The sequence below is a fragment of the Eleutherodactylus coqui genome, chromosome 7 (assembly GCF_035609145.1).
Source record: "Eleutherodactylus coqui strain aEleCoq1 chromosome 7, aEleCoq1.hap1, whole genome shotgun sequence".
Classification (NCBI taxonomy): Eukaryota; Metazoa; Chordata; class Amphibia; order Anura; family Eleutherodactylidae; genus Eleutherodactylus; species Eleutherodactylus coqui.
Genome location: NC_089843.1, coordinates 82,625,556 through 82,646,770, shown reverse-complemented (window position 1 = coordinate 82,646,770; position 21,215 = coordinate 82,625,556). Strand labels below are relative to the sequence as shown.

The window sequence follows — 21,215 nt, the reverse complement described above, 5'->3', positions numbered from 1 at the left end:
TTCCCCAAATTGGATCGGTTGAGTGCAACCTATTTTTTGGTGAAAATCACAGGAAAATCAGATTTCCTTAAATTCCATGCCTTGATGATGTTACCAAACGTGTCCTCTATCTTGCATACTACACTTTTGCGTGGGGGATATTGCAGTTCACGGTTTGTGGCCTCAGACGTTGTTCAAAGTTGCGCGTCTGGACAACACAAATTATTTTCTGGCATTAAGCAGTTGTCTGTGAAGTGAGGGGAAGTTAATGAAGCTGGGACAGAAATCAGGGACAGTTCAGAATATACAATATATACTCTCTGGCCTTCTGTTCTTACATATTGTGCTGCCCTGAGATTGCAGCCTACCAATGTTTTTAGGTGAATTTACAAGAAAAAACTAAACAGGGAGACAGCAAAAAGACATAGTGTATGTTAGCAGCCTCAGACATTGTTCAAAGTTGTGCGTCTGACCAATACAAATTACTAAAATGTGGCGCAGCTGCCAGTAGTTTTCTGTAAACTATAAAGTTATCTGAAAAGCTAAGTAACAATACACTCAAATCTGACGTGTCGGCAGTGATGGTGGTGGAAGTGGTAGACAATAACCAAGTTGGTACTTCAAGAAGCTCCCATTGAAGCAATGGCTTCACATTCTGCAGGAGGTGAGGCAAACCTGCTGCCACTCTTTAGAAGTGGTTCTGCCCATGAGTTACATCCACAGCACACAGAACAGGTCGTAGAGTGGATGACACAGCATGCCTCAACTACCGCCACCTCTTCCTCCCAGTTGCAAGCACACAGCAGTTTGTTTGCACCACTTGGCCATGAGCATCTCCCCTCTACTTCACCCCGTGGAAAATCCCCCACACATTCTGAAGCAGTCCACATGGATCAGTCTGAGGAGCCATTTGATCATTCGATGGGATGGATGTCAACCAGGCAGTACAAATAACTAGAGGGAGAATTTCAAGACATTGAATGCACTGATGCCCAATGATTTTTTTTCCTCCAAAGAGCAAGATAAGGGTAGGTTAGTGTGTGAGGTCAGCCCTCCACATGTACTTAAGGGGATGCAAACATGCTGGTGCCAGCTCCTGTTGCTCACTGTATTATAGAGTCCATGCAGGAGGAGAAGGATGATGAAGAGGAAAAGGAGGTAAAAGAGGATCACGTACTTGACTTAACATAGAGAGGCAGGGCGAGTCATCAGAGCAGCTAGCAGGAAAGAGGAAGAAGTGGATATTGTGGGTCAGCACCCTGCCAAGACAGGTAGTAGAGTGTTGCAGAAAAACCTCCACAATCAGCAGCTACTACTAGTTGCAGCAACAGCAACATCAGGCCCACAGCTAGATCTGCTCAATGGACTTTTGCAGCATGAACATTCTTCTAAACCGCAGGTGATGACAGTACAGTGGTCATCTTTAGGATCTACGGTAAATGTTTAAAGTGCAACAAGAACATAAACAGCATCGACACAAAGAGTATGAACAGACACATGAATTCACACCAACCGTTGCCTTGGAGAACCAACCTGGACAAAGAGTCAGTGTTTGGGTGTGCTGCTGGGTTTGTTGTTCTACATGGGTTTCCAGCAGTGCAGCCTCACAGGTGGGTGTTAATTGAGCCCTCTGGGTGTGGATTTCTCCAGTAAGCCAATCCCCACTGGTCTGCTGCTCATATATACCAGCTCCTCTACTAGAGGCTGCTGGGCTTTCCTCTTTTTGGTCAGTGTGTTCAGTGTAAACAGTGTCATGTTCTTCCGTTTCTGTGTAGGGTTCCAGACATGAGGGGCGGACAGTCCAGTTCAGGGTGCATGGTGTTGTATGCAAATCTCTAGCGTGTTGGTGTGAGCTGCATTTAATCCTGTTGTGTATCCTTTGTCTTCTTGGTCAAGTTCCAGCATGGGGTCGTCCCTGTCAGGACGATTGCCCCGCATGCAGGCAGGTTTCATATGGAAGTTGTCTTATTAGAAGAGGGACCCATGAGACAACGAGGAGCCTTGAAGTGGACTCGTGTGCTTAAATTTCTTGGCCAAAATATGAACCAATTTCTCACATCATATCTATTTACATCTGTTTATGTGTGTCGGTATGCTTGGTTGTTTGTCAGACCCTATTAGGCCTTCTTATTTACTACTTATTTTCCTATTGTTACCCATTTTTGTGAGAAACACAGTGTGCCCCAGTTATATGACTGTATTCCCATGCAATTTGGAGGGCTTTGGCTGCATTAGAAACCTTCTGGAGGGCAAATTAATGATCCCAATTTGACTTTAATGAGAGTCGGTATCGTCCTGATTAACAATCATTTTGGTGAAATCGGGCCGATGCTGACATGGACAGATTATTTCACTCCCTGGGAGCACATGTGAACTTCTGATCTGGCTTCAACAACAGATGGAACTAAATTACTTAGGCATACACCTTAGGGCGAAGATGCCTAATATAGCTAGGACTGTCAGAGGATAGGTTGGAGACAATTTTGCAGAGCATGCTCTGGCAGTAGCATGCGCTTGCCCTATGGACAAAAGCAAGGAACTGTGCAATGGGGAGGATACAACATCTGCCGCACGAATGTGAATGGCGGCTGAGGGCAGCAGCAGGTAAGCCAAGCTGGCAGCTGTAGTGGCACGCCGCTGCAATATCATGCTTACATGTCCCATTAATATTATTGTCAAATGACTGATAAGGTACAGTCTACATTGATGAATGCTATACGTTAGTCTTTTATATGATGAAATGCTTATTACATTGTAATCTCATGGATTCATTGAAGCTTCATGCTGACAAGAATCTAAGTTTCATTTGAACCAGCAATTCAAACATGTATAATGCCAGAAAATAAGGGAAGAAATGACGGCTGAGGCCATTATGAGCTCCTCTCTCTGACGCATGTGACTTCAAGACAGATAAAATGGGAATTTCATATAGTGCTCATCGATTGTGGCTGATATATTCATTCGGAATATAATGAGATGCCAGATTGATTTGATACACATTAGTACTGCCAGATGATTGGACTCTTAACACGAGACACCATTATTTCATAAAATGTATCACGCTGTTCACCGGGACACAAAATAGAATAGAAATATTGGCCTTTTTTGAGCACATTTGCACACATGCTCATTTATATATCCTCAGAAAGTAAATGTATATGTATTATTCATAAAAGGCTGATTTAAAGCATACTTTCAAGGACAAAATAAAACCTCACCTAGTTCCTCATGTACAGTGTCTGTGTTATGTCTTATCCTTCAAAGCTGCAGACATCTCCTTCCCAGTTTAGAAAGTTCTTATTGTCTAATTTGTTAAAGGGCTTGTCACAAATTATTTGTTTTCTCAAAAACATAATAACACTTCTATGCAAGAACATAACAATTAGTTGTATACTCACCTTTCCTAGCTCCCCGCATCTCCCATGCTGCTGCTTGGTCCTCTGTGCCTGCTTTTTATTTACAGACTACAGTCAGCCTGGGAATGGACTGTCACAAGCTGCTGCAGCCAATGACAGACTGAGCGATCAAGCACTGCGCTCTGTCATTGGCTGCAGCAGCTTGTGATGTTCCATAAGCAGGCAGTTCTTAGCCTTTAAACATAGTGGGATAAACTGAGAGCAGCGGCGACGGACACAGCTGGGAGCCAGGAGACCGTTAAATTTTTGCAGGAGGAACATGTTTTTTCTTAAAAAACTATCTCGGACAATTCCTTTAAATATAAGCTGCAGTGAGGCCTCGGTCACATGGACGTTTTTTGGTCCGATTTGCAGATGCGCTTGCGATCTGCAGATATATAGACCCAATGCATCACAATGGGAGCTGGCACATGTCCATTTTTTATGAGGATGTGCGATAAATTATAGGACACAACGATTCGCAGAACGCGCCTATCTGCGTTCTGCGCAAATCTGTGTTCTATATATGCGCTCAATGGGGCCGGCGGCAGCAGCGCCGACCCCATTGAGAACATATACTAAAGATCGTTCTCCTCTGCCATAACTGTAACAGCTGTGGCAGAGAAGAACGATGTTCGCCCATTGAATTCAATGGAGGCGGCAATATAGCCGGCTCCATTGAAAGCAATGGGCTGCCGGCGAGCGCTGGATGAATTTTCGGGGAAGGGCTTAAAATATAAGCCCTTCCCTGAAAAGCATCCTGAAAATGTGTAAAAATAAAAAAAAAATGTATACTCACCGTTTCCCTGCAGCCGGAGTTCAGCTGCGTCCGGCCGGCAGTTCTCCTGAACTGCTTTCTGTAGTATTCAGCAGGCGGGGATTTAAAATCCCCGCCTGCTGAATGGGCTGCCTCTGATTGGTCACAGCCCTCAGCCAATCAGAGGCAGCTCTCACTCACCCATTCATGAATTCATGAGTGCTGCCTCTGATTAGCTGAGCGCAGGGACAAATCAGAGGCAGCTCTCAGCTATTGAATGACAGCTGAGAGCTGCCTCTAATTGGTCCCTGTGCTCAGCACTCAGTTCATTTGACTGTAAGTGAAGTTAACAGAGTCAAGGGAAAATCCTCTCTCCAGGTCTGTGATGTCTTTCCTGTGCAAAACCAAGATGTCATTGCCCAGGGAGCTGCATAAGACGTCACAGGAATCAGGAGGGGTTACAGAAAAGCGTTATGTGGTAGTTGCAGTGCCAAATATACATGAAACAAATATAACAATGACCACTAGATGGCAGCAAAGCACAAGAATAAAAGCAGTGCATACGGATAACAGAGTAACTCAGCTCATGTTATTAACTCATTCATAGCTGTAACAGCACACCAACAGTGATACAACATCTATGGTTTGCTTGTAAGACTCATCACATTTGACATCAATGTTTGTCCCCTTAGTAGCTGTAAAAGTCATTGCAGGTTTAGACTGAAGAAAACAAGAGGGTTGTGAGTTGTTCTAAAAACATGAGAAACGATTGATAAAAGCTGACATTTATGCATTGAACTGTGTAATATGCTTTCGGGATATTGCCTCAGTTACACTAATAAGCAACATTTTAACTTGTACCTGATTTGACAAGCAACTATGTAAACTGTGCAGATAGAGCACACTCTTCTCTAGCAAATAGCCAGTACCAGGCAGCTGTAAGGGTATGTTCACATAGCGGGATTAGCTCTGTTCTGGATTTCACTAAAGTATCTGCGGCAGAAAACAAAATTCCTGACATGGATGTTCTGCAGATCTGCATATATAATGTTGTTGGCATTTTATAGGCTGATCACAGTCCTGCTGTGAGAAATTTGCATGACAAACTAGTACTGCACGTCACGGGTGATGGTAGGCGACATAGGTGACAGGATACGAGGCGGACAACGGGGCTACGAAAATAGAAACTTTTATTACAACTAATCAACCGCAGAAGAATATGGTTACGCAATTTAGAAAACAGTATGAGTACAAGCAAAGTGTTACGGTACCGCAATTAATCATAACTACATCTACTTGCGACTGAGCAAGATTATGGTATGCGCTATACAGAATAACAATATTGTATACTTCGTATGGAACAACTACTATGTTAGATTTACAGAGCCATGGTAAGGCAATTCGTACTTCAACACGGGATATCAAAACATTTTGTTGCAACTTAATGTACAAAGTCGTGAAGAACAGCACACTATCTATATTCCATGGACTTTTGTGGAAATATGTGATAACTCTAATAATTAAAAAAAAGGTCCCCTGGCATGGAATAATAAGAAACTCACACAGTTTGTACCAATTATTCCAGCCATACCAATGTTGCTACACTCTTGATAGTCCCTGAAAGTTCACTATTAATGCACACTTTGTCTGAGGTTTAATGAGACTGGCCTCACTTACGACTCCTTGCTGAAGAAACTCTCAATATCCTCTTGTGATTTGGGTTCTGTTGTAATGTAGCACAGTTCCAAGCACCGTCTCTCACAGAATGTTGCTCCCTTCATGCAGCAGCTCCTGTGATAGTCTCTGGGTGTCTGCAGACAGTTACACCCTGTGCACAGTCCTGGTTCTTGTGGCTGTCTCTGAGTTTATACAGCAAACTGCAGTATGTGGCAAATTACCCAATTTTTGCACCACTATCTAACTGAATATAAGTTAGATAGTGGTGCAAAAAATTGAGTAATTGCATTATATTATATACACACAGCAGAGTCACATTATCATGACCAACTCCCACTTTTGGCAACGGCAGGGCATAGCCCATGAAGGATGGGACATGTCGTGGCTTGGTGGGGATATCAGGTGTGAGACAGGGTATCTGCTCACCTCACATATCGCTCATGATTGTCATGAGTAAAAGAAGCCATTTATCAGAGTTGCAAGAAGGGATCATTGTTAGCTTTCGGGCCAAGGGTGACGGTATTTCTCAAACAGCGCAGTTTGTAAAATGTTCGCGAGCTGCTGTGGTGAAAGTGTATCATGAGGGGACAAATGGCACCATTGGGAAAAACTGCAGTGGAAACTGCGGAGCACCACGTGCTATAGATGTGAGAGGTGAACATAAGCGATGAAAGTGCGCAAGGACTGACCAATACACTACAATGGAGCAGCTCACCGTGAAAATTAAGCAGGGGGCTACTATATGCATGTCTAAAACAATAGTTCAGTGAACCCTCCTGCATACGTGGCTCCGAAGCAGATGGATAGTAACTGCACCTATCCGAACAAAGTTTCAAAGCAAGAAAAGGCTTCAATTTGCATGGTAATATCGGAATTGGACCCCCACCGATTATCAAAAAGTTGCATTCTCTGATGGGTCACGTTTTCGGCATCACCAAACGAATAGACGTTGGCATGTCAGGGAAGAAACATCAGAGAACAAACACCCTGCAACCATTACTGGAAGAACACAAGTTGGTGGCAGCAGTGTTATGGTCTGGGGAATTTTTCGTGGCATTCTCTGAGCCCCTTGTCTGTGGGAAGGCACTCAACCGATTTGGTTACGAATCCATCCTTGCTGTTTGTCTTCACTCGGGAAGATGGGATCTTCCAACAAGACAATGTGACATGTCACATAGCTAGAAATGTCTGACAGTGGTTGAAAATCCACTACCAAGACTTCCAAGTACTTCCCGGCCCCCTAATTCCCCACAGTTGAACCAATTTGAACATCTGTGGGACCACTTCGATTGTGTTCATTCTATGGATTCTTCCCTAAGGAACCCCTCCAGCAACTGTGGGACACACTGCAGTCAGCATGGCTCCAGATACCTGAGACCACCTACCAGCACCTGAGTCACCCCAGCCAGTCTAGCTGCTGTCCGACTGTTACTCTGTAGGTAATACCTATCACACCACAAGTCAATTTGTGCTTATCTGTCAGATCCTGGGCCCATCGGAGGATGATCTTGTAAGTATAGTAATCCTAATATATTGCTGAATTACATCCCTACTAGGCTCAAGCCTTGCAGCATCCCTATTGGCTTGTATGTCTCAACATAAACCATGCACTATAAACCCATTTTAGGGTCTATTTTATATCTGTACCTGAAAAGATAAAGAAGAACAAGATGTAAAACTTTCCACCTGAAACATTGGAACTTTTAATTGTCAGCACATCTCCGGATAGACGTGTGCAAGCAGCAGACGTGATAGACAAGTTAATCAGCTGTCATTCCAGGAGGTTCTACGTGGCGTTATCACAGCAGATATATACTTGTACACCACTTTTAACAAATGCATAATTCATTCATTCATTCCTCCAGAACATGCTAGTAATGAAGCAGAAATGAAAGAAAGTAGAGAGGACTGTCCGTATTATGAGACCTGGGTCTTACATCAGTACACGGGCTTGATAAAGAAAAGAACCGCACAGAAGCTGAACGCCATCTGATCTTGTAGTAATGAAGTGTTATATCCCTTAGTCTCATTCTTGTACTGCGTTACTTATGTGTCAGTCTTCACTGCAGTTCTCGAAGTGCAATTATGATCTAAGGAGATTAGGATGAATAGAACTATAGCTTCTACCTAGAAAGGGGGATTTTTATGCTGCATTGCAAGAATTGTGGAAGGATAAATTGAATTTAAATGGAAATATATTTAATCATTAGATTATTTCCTTTGTTAAACCCGAATCCGAAACTATTCATAAAACTGTATACTGTAGTATTATTATTTCTCATTGGTATGAACTGCTAATGCATACAGTAAGCCACCGTAGCCATAGGTGAGCAGATATCTAACTGACATTGATATATGGTCCATCTAGTAGTATGTTGGACCTCCGTTAGCCTCACAAAGACACATTGATTCCACTAGTGTTCTGCAGGAATATTGACCCACGCGCATGGGGCTGCTTCTTGCAGTTGCAAGTAATGACATGTTCTGTACCGCTGATAGGAACAGCTCATTGATTCATGCTGCATACACCAAATTCTGACATTCCTATTGGCAAGGTGCTACAGAAATCTGCAATCTCTGGATGTTTTTCCTCAATCACACCATTCTCGGTATACTCTCAGCACCATTGCATGAGAAAACCCGATAAGGTTGGCAGTGTATGAGATCCTAGTCTAGCACTGATGGCCAGTCCTCATTTAAAGTTGCTCAGATAGCTTGATCTTCCCAGTCCAAAGGCTCAGTTACACGCAATGATTATTGCTCAAAATTTGTTTAAGCGATGACATATGAGCAATAATCATTGCGTGTAAACGCTGCCATTGTTTAATTTTCGGCTAAACGATGATTTTCAGGGGAGCTTAAAATCCATCTTTCAGAGGGAGAGAGATAATAGGGACCTCAGGCTGTGTTCTATATGGGAGTCGGAGATTACATTGTATTCTGCCAACAGCCCCTGAAAGAACAAAGGAGCTGATTGCAAAGTTCAGACCACATGCTGTGTTCTACAAACAGCTCCTGGAGGCTCTTTTACATGCAAATGAAGCTAATAAAAGTGTTCATGGACATTAGTGTCCATGAACACTTTATGCAAAATGATTGCTAAAACTGTCAATCTTTCAATCGTTTGAAAGATTGTCTTTGCCTGTAAATCGGCTTTAATGCAGATTCACACTTAAATTTGTCACTCCATTTTATGTTGCACTCTGAGGTTCTGAGTCTAATTTCCATAGAGGGAAGCTTCAAAAGGGTAGGTGCCTCTAATTAAGTGGCTTATAGATGTATAGGCGTAAAAAGGGTCCATGTCTAGGATAAGGTATAGCGCATGCTAATTCTCTAAAGGCTCCTCAGCGGAATGTATTTGCACTATGAACAAGGTTGATTTGAGCACGTATCTACACATTGTACTGTACTTCTTTTTATTTGCGAGCAACACACATCTATCCTGATTTAAATAGATATTTAGCCTAATGAGGTCCGGATGTGTTCATTTTCCGACGGTTTTGCGCTGCCTATTGTACATTTCTGCATGCATTGAGCAAGCATTTGCAAACCTCCCATAGACTTCAATGGGATCCTTTGCTGCGCAAATGCACAGGAAGATAGAGCACATTTTTTTCTTTTGTACGCACAAGAAATGTGTATGAACTCATTGATATCAATTCACATGCAAATACGATTGTGTGAAGGAGCCCTAATACATGAAATGCTACTATTAAGCTAACTTCACATGGGCGAGCATGATATGGGACCGTGAGTCCAGCTCCCATATCGCACAGCCTACTATGTGAATTCCCCAGGAAAGTGAGGCGTTTTCATGGGAAAATAGCCTTGCATCACTTTAGGAATGAGGGGAATTCCCCTCTGTGGTTGTCACAGCCGCGGCTGGGGATCGCGGAACCTCTTCCATTGCTTTCAATGGGGCCGGCGCTGCTGCCGCCGGCCACATTAAAAACAATGGGGCTGTGTTGCGAGATCACGCAGCCAGATAGAACATGACGCAATTTTGTTTCTCACATAACATCACATCACAGTGCCATGCGGGAAAACATTGCTCATGTGTAAAGAGTGGGGTTCATATTTGTGCGAGATAGGAAAATAGAATGTGATTGTTCCCAACAAGAGAAACCACATAATCTTGTAGATAGGATACCTTTTAATAGCGAACAAAAATACATGATGTTAATGTGAGCTTCCGAACCAACGCAGGGTTCTGCTTCAGGCTCAAATGAAATAGATCTGAAGAGGCATGTATATTTATACACACATACTTATGACAAGCCACAGACATGGATGTGATTAATTTGCACCTAGAAGAATACTACAAACATCTTTAAATAGACAGTGATAAGGGAGTGAAGGTTTTATGGTTCCTGAATTAGTGTTAGGGGGTCACTAAACCAATAGTGTTATGTGTGCTATAGATTTCTCATACTCCACGCATGAATCCTTGTGAAGAATTTAACCCTCTATTGAAAGTGTCAAAAGTTGTTATAAATTTATATTCCCAAATTATTCTATGGCTTTGTGACTTGAAATTGCCTTTCAGTATCATAACTTTCATATCTTCTATGTCATGTCCATAACTAGAAAAGTGCTCGGCCACAGGTAATTCTGTATTTCTCTCTCTAATTGTGTGGCGATGAGATCTCATCCTCGCTTTAAGGTTTTGCCCTGTTTCTCCAGCATAAAGTACCCCAACAGGACATCTGCTGCACAGGATCAGGTATACAACATCGGACGTGGAACATGTGAATGTCCCCGGGATCCTATAGTCCTGCTGTGTGTTGGGGATTTGTATCCTGTCTGTGTTCAGTACATATGAGCAGATCTTGCAGCTCCTTACATTACAGGGATAAGTTCCTTTCTGTGTGTCAGAGGGAAATGCACTCCTGACTATAAAGTTTCTCAAATTTAGAGGTTGCCTGTAACACAGACGTGGAGGGTCCGGGAATATGGTTTCAGACTGTCATATTTGTGTAGGGTATGATTGAGCTTCCTTGCGTTTTCCTTAGTACCTCTTGGATTGTAGGTCACTACTAGATGTACATGATTGTTTCATTCCTTCTCTGTGTATTGGAGTAGTTGATTTCTGGGTATCCTGGTGGCTCTGGTGATTTGGTCATCAATTAAAGTGGGATGGTAGCCCTGATTTAAAAATGTCTTTTTAAGATGACATAGATGTTCCTCTATGTCTGTTGGAGCAGATCCGGTTGTATCTGATGGGCCGGCTGTAAACTATTGACTTTTTGATGAGTTTAGGGTGGAAGCTGCCCCATCTGAGGTATGTGGGACGATCAATCGGTTTTCGGTATAGTGATGTCTGTATTGAATTGTTTGAAATTTTTATGGTGGTGTCCAAAAAGTTGATTTTGGTATATGAGTAGCTTAATGTCAGGTTTATGGTGGGGTGGAATGTACTGAATCTCTCATGGGATTTTATTAGTTCTTGTTCGGTGTTGGTCCAGATGATTATGATTTCATCAATATAGAGGAAGTAGGCCAGCGGTTGGCTGGAGCAGGAGGCCAGAAAGTCACTCTCCAGTTTTGCCATAAAATGGTTGGCATATTGAGGTGCCATTTTACTACCCATGGTGGTTCCAGTGAATTGCAGGAATATCTCTTTGCCAAAGGAGAAATAATTGTGTGTGAGGATGAATCTCGTGAGCTGTAACAGAGATTCAGAGGCAACCCCATTGGCCTCAAGGTGTGCCTGGCAGGTGATCAGTCCATCTTTGTGTGGGATGTTGGAATATAAGGATTCCACATCAATGGCGGCCTGGATGGTGCCATCTGGAAAGGGACCTATGGTTGATAGTTTGTTCAGTGGGTCCGTGGAGTCTTGCAAGTAGATGGTTGTGTTTCTCACCAGTGGTTTGAAGACATCTTCTAGCCATCCTGAGATTCCATAAGTGAGGGTTTCCACACATTAGGTAACTGGCCTCCCTGGGTTGCCAGCTTTGAGGACATCTTCTAGCCATCCTGAGATTCCATCAGTGAGGGTTTCCACACCTGAGCTAACTGGCCTCCCTGGGTTGCCAGCTTTGTGTAGTTTTGGAAGCATGTAGAATGTTCCAACCCTGGGGTTCTCCGGTATGAAATCCAAAAGTTTTGTGGAGCTCACAGATAGGCTTCTGGCGACCCTTCTCAATTCATTACATATTTTTGAGTCAGGTCTTGATCCATTCTGGTGTAGTATCTGGTGTCTGACAGCTGTCTGTTTGCTTCACAAGGATTCATGCATGACTGGGAAGTAGGAGAAATCTATTCTATTCTTTTAAGTGCAAATTATTCACATCTATGTCTGTGCCTTGTCATAAGTATGTGTGTATAAATATGCATCCCTCTTTGGATCTATTTCATTGAAGCCAGAAGCAGAACGCTGCGTTGGTTCGAAAGCTCGCTATGACTTCATGTATTTTTGGGTATCATATCTACAAGATTACTTGGTTTCTCTTCCTGAGAACAATTACATTTTGCTCTACTGGCTAACATGGTTCCCAATTTTTTTCATTATAGGAAAAAAGAACATACTGCGTATTTTGTTTTGCACAAATGAAATGGGTGTATAAAATACACGCATGTGAAGGAACCCATTGAAATCAAAATGTTGCGCAAATACGTTTGTGTGACACCGGCCTGCTAAATAAGTGCAGATTAATTAATAAGGAGTCAGATTGTTGAATATACCTACAAATCGCTATCACGAGCTAGACAGCACCATTGTTTCATCTCTAGCCCCATAATCCAAGCTGCTCATTTGCTTACCAACTACCACAACTTGCATAATCAGTTCTCAGTGCCTGCAATTACATTTCTTCTCTCATACCAAGCTCACAGGTTACACCGTAAAGCTTTAACAATAAATACTTTTATTAGTTTTATCTAAGGAGGAAAATGTCTTTATGAGAAAAGAAAAATGATATAAATACTTTAGTCCATAGAGACTTAGCAAAAGTTCACAGATGAGGCAATGTTCGTCTCACCAATCCCTGCAAGTTGTATATTGCACACAAGACTGAATAAAGAATGACTTCTTTGAACTTCAGCATTGTTGGGGCAGAGAAGGTCTGAGAGTCAAAGAGTCAAAAGAAAACAGTCCAGGTAAAGAAATGATTACGAGAGGCTGAACATATTAGATAGAAATAGGTTGATGGTTGAACAAAATAAATAAAAATGAATGTTATTTGTATAGTCCCAACTAATTCTGCAGCGTAATTTGTTTATTACCCCCAAACAAGCTGGGTACTGATTTTACTGACCTCAGAATCGTGGAAGGCTGAGTCAACCTTGAGCCGGCTACCTGAACCATGCAGGGATTGAACATGCAACCCTCAGGCTGTGAGTGAGAGCTTGGGACTGCATTTCTGCTGCCTTAACATTCTGCCCCACACAAGGCTCTAAAAACTATTGAACCAACAACTGTGTTGAGTGCTGCTGTGCAAGGAAAATACCCTCGTACCTAAGGGCTCCCACCCACTGGCGATATTTTCTCCACTGCGATGCGATTCTAAAGTTAAAGTCTCGCATCGCAGTGCGAGAAAAAAAATCGGCATCACGCCGACACATCGCCAGTCTTTTCAATAGGGCCAGCGGCAGCAGCGCTAGCCCCATTGAAAAGAGATGGAGAATGCCAGGGACTTCTGCCACAGCTGTCACAGCTGTCACAGCTGTGGCAGAAGTCCCCGGCATTCTATTCCATTGCTTTCAATCCCTGCCTCCTGAAAGAGCTGTGCAGATTGGCTGAGGGCTCAACCAATAGCAGCTACTGCTTAGTTATTGGCTGAGCGCTCAGCCAATCACACATAGCCCTTAACTATTCATTCATGAATAGCTATATCTGAACTCCTGGCATTATGGTGCCCAGGATGAGAGCACGGGCACCCGGAAAATGTGTGGCAATGCAGCAGCCTCTGATTGGCTGCGGTGGTCAAGGGACTTCTGCTGGCGTCATCTGCAACAACAATTACCGAGAGGGCGGCAAGGCAACAGTACTGGATTCTCCGCATCAGAGGAGGGGTAAGTACTGTTCTGTTTGTTGAGCTATTGCTGCAATGTTGTCCGGTAACTGGACAACCCCTTTAATTTTCCAGGACACTGAGATTACTTGTCATCTATACAAGATTAAAAATAGCAAGATTTGTGTTACATTCAAGAAAAATGTTTTTCAGTTCTAATTGGCATATGGTGCAGCAAGCCCTTCTCTGGATGGGTGCCTGTGTTGAAGCAAATGAAAGTACAGTTTTATTTCTCGTGAAGACGCACATCTTTTATGTTTGTATGGGAAAATAACCCAATAGACTTAAATAAAATATAAATAGAGATGAGCAAGCATACTCGCTAAAGGCAATTACTCGATCGAGCATTATCCTTAGCGAGTATCTCCCCGCTCGGAGGAAAAGGTTTGGCTGCCGGCGTGGGTGACAGGTGAGTTGCGGTCATGAGCAGGGGGAGAGAGGGAGAGAGAGATCTCTCCTCCGTTCCTCCCCGCTCTTCCCCGCCGCTCTCCGCCTGCCGCCGGCAGCTGAATCTTTGCTCCCGAGCGGGGAGATACTCACTAAGGGCAATGCTCGATCTAGTAATTGCCCTTAGCGAGTATGCTCGCTCATCTCTAAATATAAAGTCAGAAATCTACTTACAGATACAACAGCAGCCACGATTTCAACAGCCCCTGTGGATAAGGTAATGTATGGAATGGTTGTAGGTTGAATACCAGCTTCTTTAAATATATTGTTCGTATAAAACCAAATCTGTAGTAGGTCAAAGCAGAAAATAACAGAATAGGTTAATAAACAGCCATCATGTCAAAAATATAAGACCAAAAGTCTTCAAACTACACAACACTTATATGCTTGTTTTACTAAATACTTTTATTCCCCATTGGATAACTGAAGTATCTTTTCTTAAAACTCAGTGTTTTGATGTTCCTTTTTCACTCCTCCTGGAAATGTCTACAATTGGATGGGTTCCTCATTGTATGCTTAATTCTTCCTCCTCCAGACACACTGCTAATCCATAGGTTTCAAAAGTTCCAATTTTGTTTCATCACTCCACAGAACAGAATCCTTAAGGCTGACTTCATACGGGCCAGCGAGATATGGGGTCGTAATTCCCATCCTTATATCCAATTCTACACCATGTGAATTCCCCGAAGAGGCGAGGTGTTTTCATGGCAAAACAGCCTCACGTCACTACAGGGAAGAAGCAACTCTGCTGCGGCTTCAGTCACCGCAGGAGAATCGCGGAGTTTCTCCCATTGCTTTCAATGGGAGACCTGGCAATGCTGCCGCTGGTAGCATTGAAAACAATGGGTGCTGCGATGTGAGAGAATGCAGCAAGATAGAACATGCCGCGATTTGTTTACTGCACAAGCACCCATCGCGGTTCCATCGCTCATGTGTATGACCTCATTCGAAAGAATGGAGTTTATATTTGTGCGTCTTCCAACGAACAAGTCTCATGTGATTTTGACACTCGTGTGAAGGCAGCCTAAAACGTCTGTGGCTTATTTATATTCTTTTGGGCATATTGCAGCCCACTTTTCTTGTACTTTTGGGTGTATGTCGGGGAGTTCAGGCAAGAAGATCTATAGCATTTACTATGTGCCTTACTTTACAAGCAGAAACCTCAGTGCCTGCTGTCACCAATTCTTGCTGCAGGTCTTTTGCAGTCACATGAGGGCTTTTGACCACCTGCCTCCTCAGGAATCTGGCGGCAGCCAGTAATAGCTGCCTTTTTCTATAAAGTATACAAAAAGGGCTTCAGGGTGTACACTGGTCCTATTAACAATAACTAACACCTCTCCGGACTGTAGTCTCCTCTCCCCAACACACGGATGTTCTGTCCATGGGGAATGCTCTGCAGATCACACAGGTCCTGGAGGGGGGAGATGTTCAGCTCAGAGTTCGCGTTGGCGTGGGAAATCTGTGAAGGTGTGTCTGCAGGAGCCAATCGGCAGCTGTGGACATGACCTGGACGTTACCTGTAGCTCAGCCCAGGCAACCCATGTCTTCCAGTGGAGACATACTACACTAGTACCTATTAGAGGTTTTTTCTTAATTGTAGCTTCCTTTTTCTGTCCATGTAGGGTAGGTAGCAAGTGTTGCTATAACTTTGATCTTTTTAACTGCTTCCAACTGTATCTCTAGAAACATTTAGCGGCTTTGCTATATCAGCTTTCTGTATCTTTTCTTGTGCAAGGCAATGATCTCTTCTCCTAACTTTTTGGATCACTCTACAGGCTTAGCCATATTTCTATGGAATCAAACGTCACAGTTAACAAAGCCCTAGCCAGTTCAGTTATTTCATGTATTTTATCTACAGTTATCTATGATTCTATGATAACTGTAGAAAGAAAGGCCCTGCTGTGACTACTAGGGGAAAAAGATGAGAACAATGGGAGTACTGTAATGCAAGTCAAAAACTGTAGTTACTTACAGCATTCAAGCCACACAGCTGGTAAGAAGCCATTGTTACTACCGCGGTTATAATCTGCCACCTCACCGAACGCATCTTCAAGAGCTCAATTACAGACACTAAATGAATGTTCCTCTGTATCCTGGTCTCTGCCAGCACATCTTCAATATCTTGAGAAACATCCTTCTTTCCAAGGAATGTGCGAAAAGCTAAACAGAATAATAATTGTATTCATTGTCAATGAGCATTAGATTCATATTGAGTAATAGGCTATAATTCTATGAACCAATATAGTCTGCATATAAATGTATCCATTTTGATAGAAGACTCCTTGGATACCGGTATTCTAATTGATGGCATACTTACTAGTGCGGCATATAGCAATGGTATATGCTAAAGATTTATAATATGCGCAAATAGAGGGATCATTAATTTTTGATGATGTGAGCAGAATTCATTTCATTTTTTCAATACCTGAAAATGGTTTTATCGAAGAGAGCTTTGATTTGGAGACACCTTAAAGGCAATCTGTCACCATCATTATGGTCTCCTTCTGAGGGCAGCATAAGATAGTGACTTGACACACATGCTGATTACAGCCAAAACTTTGCTATATGTATCGGAAGTAGTTTGTCAGAAACTTACATTTTATCATCACTAGCACATACTTCGAAGAATACTGGATATGTTCAGATATTTATGAGCTTTAGGTGACAGTTGTCTATCTATTATTGTGCATAGATAGCTATTAGAGATGAGCGAGCACCAAAATGCTCGAGTGCTCGTGACTCGAGTCGAACTTTCAGTGATGCTCGAGAGTTCGTTTCGAGTAACGAACCCCATTGAAGTCAATGGGCGACTCGAGCATTTTTGTATATGACTGGTGCTCCGCTAAGGTTTTCATTTGTGAAAATCTTAGCAATTCACCAAAGTCATATAAAAAACACAGAAATGGATAGGGCAGGCGAGGAGCAACATGCAGGGCTGCATTTCGGGCTCTGAGGTCTCACTATTAAGCCACAATAGTGGCAAGAGTGAGACCCCCCCTCCCCCACACTGTCAGTATTACGATCGTTCTCCTCTGCCACAGCTGTAACAGCTGTGGCAGAGAAGAACAATGTTAGCCCACTGAATTCAATGGAGCCGGCAATACAGCTGGCTCCATTGAAAGCAATGGGCTGCCGGCGAGCGCGGAATGAATTTTCGGGAAGGGCTTAAAAATATAAGCCCTTATCTGAAAATCATCCTAAACTGTGTAAAAAGTAAAAAAAAAATATATACTCACCTTGTCCCGGCAGAACGATGTTAGCCCATTGAATTCAATGTTAGCCGGCGGGCTTACACATTTTAGAATGATTTTCAGGTAAGGGCTTATATTTTTAAGCCCTTCCCGAAAATTCATCCCGTGCTCGCCGGCAGCCCATTGCTTTCAATGGAGCCGGCTGTATTGCCGGCTCCATTGAATTCAATGGTTAGTGCTCATTTAATCGAGACTGAGTACCGCGTGGTGCTCGTCTCGAGTAACGAGCATCTCGAGCACCCTAATACTCGAATGAGCATCAAGCTCGGACGAGTATGCTCGCTCATCTCTAATAGCTATCAATCATTGGCTAGAGGGTCAAGGAGGCAGGACTAACCTGCAGCTCATGAATATTGAGGACTACTTCCTGTACCCAGGGGCGTAACTATAGAGGGTGCAGGGGATGCGGTTGCACCCGGGCCCAGGAACCTTAGGGGGCCCATAAGGCCTCTCTTCTCCATATAGGGAGCCCAGTCCTATGAATAAAGCATTATAGTTGGGGGCCCTGTTACAAGTTTTGCATTGGGGCTCAGAAGCTTTAAGTTATTTATGTCTCTCTGCAGCATGGTTTAGGTATGGGTATGGGTACAGATACAGAGGGGGGCTCAGATCACGTTTTGCATCAGGGCCCCTGAGCCTTTAGTTACGCCCCTGCCTGTACCCCTCTATATGTGTTTGCTGCTACTGATAAGATGTAAGTTTCTGACAAACTACTTCACATATAGATAAGCTAGACACATTGCTGTAATCAACGCACCTGTCACTACCTTACACTGCCCTCAGAGAGGAGAACATAAAGATGGCGAATATTCCCTTTAAAAGAATATTCTACTCACTGCTACTAATATTTGAGTTATGAAAAAGTCACCTCCACCTCTGGTCTTGGTAACTTACTCTTATGTAAGCCATAAAGAAGAAAATCTGTCTTTGTTGCCCAATTCAACCAATCATAGAGCAGCTTTCATTTTACCTTAGCAGTATAAGAAATGAAAGCTGAGCTGTGATTGGTTGCTATGGGCAACAAAGACAGATTTCCGCTTAGACAGCTTTCATAAATTTGTCCCTTTATATTCTCCATGCAACAGTGATGAGTAATTGGGGAAGGCTAATTGCAAAGTGGATCAATTAAGGAAACACAAGAGGCCTTCGCTGACAAGTACTGCGGCACAAAACCACCTGCTAAATTTTGTATTCAGTGCCCAATTCAGAAAAGGCATCAAATCAGGTCTTTCACAAACATGAAGAAACCAAGGTTGTCAGTCCGGATGTCTAAAGTCATCCGTCACATTCAGCAGAGGATTGCAAATAGCCCTCGAAAAGCAACTCAGAATGTCCCAGCAAGTTGGCGCATCACGAATGACTTATCGGTGGGTGCTGAAATCTCTGTAACCTGAAACTAAACCGAATAACATGGGCAGGAACTGAAGAACTTAATGAAGCTAAACATGTAAATTACTGTACGTGGTGGCTGATTATGATTGCTAGGGGACGTTTGGATCCATTGCTGTACTTTATCATGGACAAAGCATGGTGTAATTTATCAAGTCACGTGAAGTTCTGGGCTACTTAAAATCCCCACCTGAATCATAAAACACCACTGCACGACCAGAAAATTGGCATTTGGTGGGAAGTTAGAAACACAAATTGTTGATTTTCTTCAAATCAAGTGTAAATGCGGCGGTTTATCTGAACATGTCTGAACAGTTTTACGACCAACTAACACCAGAAGAAAGAATGTTTTGTTTTTTCCAACATGATGGGATAGCAGGCCGCACCTCCTACGACGCACTGGTACGGGTTCAAGAACTGTTTATGGAAGAGCGAACTGTGAGTAAGTAGTTATGGCCAACACATTCCCTGGGTTCTCTACATGTGATTTTTATCTGTTGGGAAATCTAAAGAAGGTGTACGCCAATAATCCACATACGCTGGATGTACTGCGGGAAAAAATCATGAATACTATCCGCAGCATCACCGTTGAAGAGCTGCAGGCAGTATTAGCCATGTGCAACGTGCGCAGAAGTGAATGCTGATCACTTCTATCTGTTGGAAGATGTGGGTAAATCAATAAAACTTTGGAAAAAACAATCCACTTGCTCATGTTTATGACAGATCCAATTTGGCACCATTTAAGAACCATACTCTGAATGCAACATTTAGAAGGTGGTTTTGTATTGGGGTACGTGTCGGTGAAGGTGTCTTATGTTTCCTTAATTCATCCACTTTGCACAAAGCCTTCTAAAATAACTTTTTGCTGCTACAGTATTGTCAAAGGCAGGCTACTTTTCCATGGCTCACCCTGTATTATGAGCTAAAATATTTATACCCCTAGATATTTCAGGACTTATGTTAGAATAGTGCCATCTGCTGTTTCTATTAAACAGCCTTTCTATGTCCAGCTCACCTCAGCAAATGTTCCACGGTGATCACTCCTATTCAGTTTTGCACATAGTCTTGCTTCTCTCTCTCTGCTCTACTAGGTAAGGATCACTGTGTGTTGAGCCAACTGCTTCTGAAGCTCCAGCATCTTCTCTGCTTGTCAGAAGAGATACTGAACAACTGCAGTAATGCTGTCTCAAGGCCCCTTTACACATCAGTGAATTTTGGCGATAGTTGTCCTGTGTACAAGTGACCGCCTACAGGGCACTGATCGGCAAATTGTCAGAGTCACATGGTTTTTAGCTCACCCAAAAACCAAGGTGACTGTTGGCCCATGTAAACAAGATTCTCTCAATCTTTGAGTGACTACCTGTTTCCCGTAAATGGAAGCAGGCAGGCCAGAACGAACCCGGCCTGCTCTGCCTCCATTCACACAGCGACTAATGTTCTGTGTAACGCATATGAGTGTTAGGACAGTAAATATCAATCCATTTTGTATCCATCTTCCAACTTGTATGACTCTGCCTCTGTCGTATCATTGCCATTTTCCTTTAACAAGAATTTTGCAGATATACAATATGTCAGGGTGTGCTGCTGGGATCTGTAGTACTGAGCTTCCTAGCAGCACAGCTCCACAGGTGAGGGTTAATTTTGCCTGCTGGAGAATACCACACCCAGCCAGCTCAATTAACCCTCACCTGTGGAGCTGTGCTGCTAGGAAGCTCAGTACTACAGATCCCAGCAGCACACCTTGACACAATATCAATTCAGGGGGCCTTAATTGAATAGAATGTCCTATGCTGAGGAGATAAAGAATTCAGACTGACGGCCGGTGTCAGCACAACTTTTTCTGCTATATCTTATTGTTTATACATTTCTTTACATTTTGTTTTGAGAAATCTATTACACGTGGTTTCAATGCCCTAGGAATAGTCTGCCTGACAATGAATGGGTGAGTGCTGCTTCCTATTGGCTCAGCGCACGGACCAATCAGGGGCAGCTCTCAGCTGTCATTCAGCTGAGAGCTGCCCCAGATTGGTCCCTGCGCTGAGCCAATCAGAGGCAGCACTCACTCACCCATTCATGAATTCATGAATGGGTGAGTGAGAGGTCCCTTTGATTGGTGAGGCTGTGACCAATCAGAGGCAGCTCATTCAGCAGGCAAGGATTTTAAATCCCCACCTGCTGAATACTACAGAAAGCAGTTCAGGAGAACTGCCGGCCAGACGCGGCTGAACTCCAACTGCAGCGGAAAGGCGAGTATACATTTTTTTTAATTTTTACACATTTTAGGATGATTTTCAGGTAAGGGCTT

General features: G+C 43.1%; 1 protein-coding gene across 3 annotated transcripts in view; it reads right to left on the bottom strand.

Annotated features, from left to right (window-relative positions):
* The window catches only part of SLC2A9 (solute carrier family 2 member 9), a 293,866-nt gene that overhangs the window by 110,238 nt on the left and 162,413 nt on the right, over positions 1-21,215 (bottom strand). For all 3 annotated transcript variants that reach the window (XM_066573278.1, XM_066573277.1, XM_066573279.1), the window contains 2 exons: positions 16,243-16,430; positions 14,445-14,555 (listed from right to left, as the gene is read on the bottom strand). In XM_066573278.1, coding sequence (XP_066429375.1) covers positions 14,445-14,555; positions 16,243-16,430 — 299 coding nt within the window. The remainder of the gene's footprint in view (positions 1-14,444; positions 14,556-16,242; positions 16,431-21,215) is intronic.